General features: G+C 46.6%; 1 protein-coding gene across 1 annotated transcript; it reads right to left on the bottom strand.

The window, feature by feature from the left end:
* Positions 1–646: 646 nt before the first annotated feature.
* LOC133084841 (heterogeneous nuclear ribonucleoprotein K-like) lies at positions 647–3,390 on the bottom strand. The gene is given in 3 exon segments (XM_061181615.1): positions 647–1,969; positions 1,972–2,024; positions 2,027–3,390. Coding segments are annotated over 3 exon segments (1,389 nt in total). The 5' UTR covers positions 2,538–3,390; the 3' UTR covers positions 647–1,144.
* Between the last annotated feature and the right edge of the window lie 474 nt (positions 3,391–3,864).

Here is a 3,864-nt window from a genome sequence, read left to right as displayed (position 1 = left end):
TTTTGGCCGCACCGCACGGCTTGCGGTATCCTATTTCCCCAACCAGGGATTGAACCCTCGCCCTCGGCAGTGAAAGCTCAGTGCAGAAAGTATTTGAGTGATGAGTTACAGTGAAAATGCCTTCTGTCTGGGGCTTCCCTGGTGGTGCAGTGGTTAAGAATCCGCCTGCCAATGCGGGTGACACGGGTTCGAGCCCTGGTCCGGGAAGATCCCACATGCCGCAGAGCAACTAAGCCCGTGCGCCACAACTACTGAGCCTGTGCTCTAGAGCCCACGAGCCACAACTACTGAGCCCGCGCGCCACAACTACTGAAGCCCGCATGCCTACAGCCCGTGCACCGCAACGAAGAGTAGCCCCCGCTCGCCGCAACTAGAGAAAGCTGTGCACAGCAACAAAGACCCAACGCAGCCAAAAATAAATAAATAAATAATAATATTTTTTTAAAAAAGCCTTCTGTCTAAAACACTGCACATAAGTCCTCCTGTGCTCTGGTGGCTGAGGCCCGCCCGGGTGGGAGGCAGGTGCCCCGGCCGCTCTGCAGAGTCCGCACTGCAGCCCAGGTTTCCTCGCCCTTCATCACCATGCTGGGTGCTCCGGGGACCCACACTGGCAGAAAATATCACCCATGAGTTTCTGTTTTTTTGTTTTTAGGTTCACTAAATTTATTTTAAAAATCATAAAACGTTTCTTACAAAAGAGCATTACATTCTGCACACTGCTCTGAATAGATGCCAGGGACATATGGACTATTGTTACTTCTCCTCCCTATCCCAGCTCCCCAAATGTTACAGTGACCACAAAGCAAAGCGTTCACAATAATTACATGGGGGGATTTTCTTTTAAAACCACCAACAATGAACAAAAATTAAAATTCACTCACTCTGCTGTTTCAAATTTCAATGTTTTTGCACACCCTCCCCTAACCCCCAACCGTTTGTAAGGAACTAAAACATTACATCTGGTGAACAGCAAAGATTTCACTACACCTCAAATGCAGAACACCTAAGAAGCAGAGGAATGTTGGCTTTTTAAACAGAAGCAGATAAAAAAAAAAAGATGCAGGACTCCTTCAGTTCTTCACTAGTCTTAGAAAAACTTTCCAGAATACTGCTTCACACTATAAAAAAGAAAAAATATCTTGCATTAGAATCCTTCAACATCTGCATACTGTTTCACACTGTTCTGCAGCAAATACTGTGCATTCTGTATCTGGTCCTGCGTTCCTGTAATGGTAATGATCCGATCTTCGGACCCTTCTAAAGGCTCATCAATTTTGATCAAAGCTCCTGACTCATGACAGATTTGTTTCATCCACTGACCACCTTTGCCAATAATAGATCCAGCCAGATCTTCGGGAATAGTTACTTGTGTAGTAACAATAGATCCACCAAGGTCACCGTATGAGCCATGACCCCCTGCATAGGAATAATCATATCCAGAGCGACCCTGTGGTTCATAAGCCATCTGCCACTCTGATGGGCTCCATGTATCTACTGCAGAGTCCCCGGTTTCATCAGCACTGAAACCAACCATGCCATCATAACGGTCTCCAGGTCTTCCTCTTCTGTCATAGGCCATTAGATCTCCTCCTCTGGGTGGTGGTGGAGGAAGAGGAAGATTCCAAGCTCTGCCACCACCCCGGCCCCCTCGTCCAGGAGGAGGTGGAGGAGGTCCTCGACGAGGGCTCCTATCATCATAATCTCTTCTGGATGGAGGCATGGGACGCCCACCCCGACCAGGAGGCATTCTGTCAAAACCACCTCTTCCTGGCATGGGAAATCCCACGGAACGTCCACGGCGGTCATCAAACATCATTGTAAAACCACCATAATCATAGGTTTCATCGTAAAAATTGGGATCATAAGGCTGAGCACGTCCTTTGATAGGAGACTCTGATATAAGATCAAGGATGATCTTTATGCACTCTACAACCCTATCAGGTTTTCCTCCAATAAGAACAACTCTGTCTCAGTGGATTGAGGACAACGTTCCTGGAAAAGCTTGATTGTTGTCTGAGTGTTCCTTGAAGTTCTTTGATTTTAGCACCTTTGACCCCAATAATTCCTCCAGCCAGACTCTGATGAATCAACAGTCTCAACTCGAAGTCAAAGTCGCATCCTTTAGAGTGTTGGTAATTTAAGCATTCCACAGCATCAGATTCTAGCGGGAGCTGGCTGGTTGCAGTGGGTGATGGCAACTGCAGGCCCTCTTCCAAGGTAGGGATGATTTTCTTCAGAATTTCTCCAATTGTTTCAGTATCAGCACTGATACTCAATATGCGCTCGGGGCCACTGCTGTCTGGGAATAAAACACTGGCATTGTAGTCTGTACGGAGAGCCTTGATATTCTTGCCTCCTTTTCCAATCACTGCCCTAGCATTCTTGCTCTGAAGCAGAATGCGTAATTCAACCATCTCATCAGTGTTTCTACATCTTTTAAAAGTTTGTTCCTCTTCCATATCTTCAGCAGGGCACTTACCAAATTCGCCATTGGTTTCGGTGTTGGGAAAGGTTTCCTCTGGCTGTTCAGTTTCCATTTTCTTATATTAAAGGGACACACCAGTCAGTTATCAAATATATCTATCCTTGCAGGGCAGAACTGAAGTGTTCTGGGCGGGACCAACTGACACCCTAGTGCTGCAGTAGCGGGGCAAGGCTACCGTCCCCATGCCGCCGCACCGCCTCAGCCGGCCACAGCTAGACAGAGAACGAGCCCACCCATGAGTTTTTGAAGTCTTCATAGACTAAGAATGTTTCAAAGAAAAGGAATTACAGAAATAGCACATACACTATGTAGGGCTGTGGCATTAAACCATCTTGTGTGCTCAATAAATGCAGGCTAGGAACAGCCACTCGAGGGCAACCATGGCTTAGAGGGAGAAGGGGTAAGGCCTGACCCAGACCACGTGGTCAGTGTTCTCCAAAATGAGTGTCTGCAGAAACAGGCGCGGTACTGGCCAGAGATAGGAACGTCCAGAGCTGCTGAACCAAATCTCAACGTAGGGAATGATAAACACAAATAGACACATGGGCACACTCATGTTGTCCTCTATCTAGAAAGCCCACTTTCAGGGAACTCCCTGGCGGTCCAGTGGTTAGGACTCCACGCTTCCACTGATGGGGTTCCACGTTCAATACCTGGTCGGGGAACTGCGTGGCCCAAAAGTTAAAAAATAAATAAAAATCCCATTTTCATTAAGAGCCTCCTTATCTGGGCTACTTACTTCCTCAAAAGTGTACCAATAGTTACTGTGTTTTGAAAGGGAAGGATTTGGGAATTCCCTAGTGTTCCAGTGGTTAGGATTCAGCGCTTTCACTGGCTTGGGCCCCATTTCGATCCCTGGTTGGGGAACTAAGATCCCACAGGCCGAGCGGCGCAGCCATAAATAAACGAATGAATAAATAAAAGGTAAGAATTTAAAAATCTATTCCCAAGTCAAGCCCAACACTAGTCTGCCATGTCAGTGTTTCCCAGAGCTCACCAGACACTAAAAGCAGGACCCATCACGAGCCTCATTAAGAGCCAGCTGTTCTAGAGACACTGTACCATGTGTCAGCGTCGATGGGTCCATCAGGGTCCTGCATCCTCCCATTGGGTCCAGCGTTCTCCCATTGTTTCAGGGACAACCAGAGCTAATGTTTTCTAGAAAGCTATGATTTCACCAAAAGCTGGTCGAAAATCCAGTTTATAGAAAAAGAGAGGCATCATGGGGATATAAAGATGACTACACTAGCTAAGAGGTCTGAGTCTCTCCATTCCCAATAACTATCAACATTTAAGTAAATCAACCTAAAATCTGGTTTCCATGCCTATAAAATTAAGGGAGTAAGTTATACCTTTATGACCTCTTTTAGCTTGAGGAT

The sequence above is a fragment of the Eubalaena glacialis genome, chromosome 2, assembly GCF_028564815.1.
Source record: "Eubalaena glacialis isolate mEubGla1 chromosome 2, mEubGla1.1.hap2.+ XY, whole genome shotgun sequence".
In the NCBI taxonomy this organism is placed as follows: domain Eukaryota; kingdom Metazoa; phylum Chordata; class Mammalia; order Artiodactyla; family Balaenidae; genus Eubalaena; species Eubalaena glacialis.
This window is presented reverse-complemented; position numbering and strand designations above follow the sequence as displayed.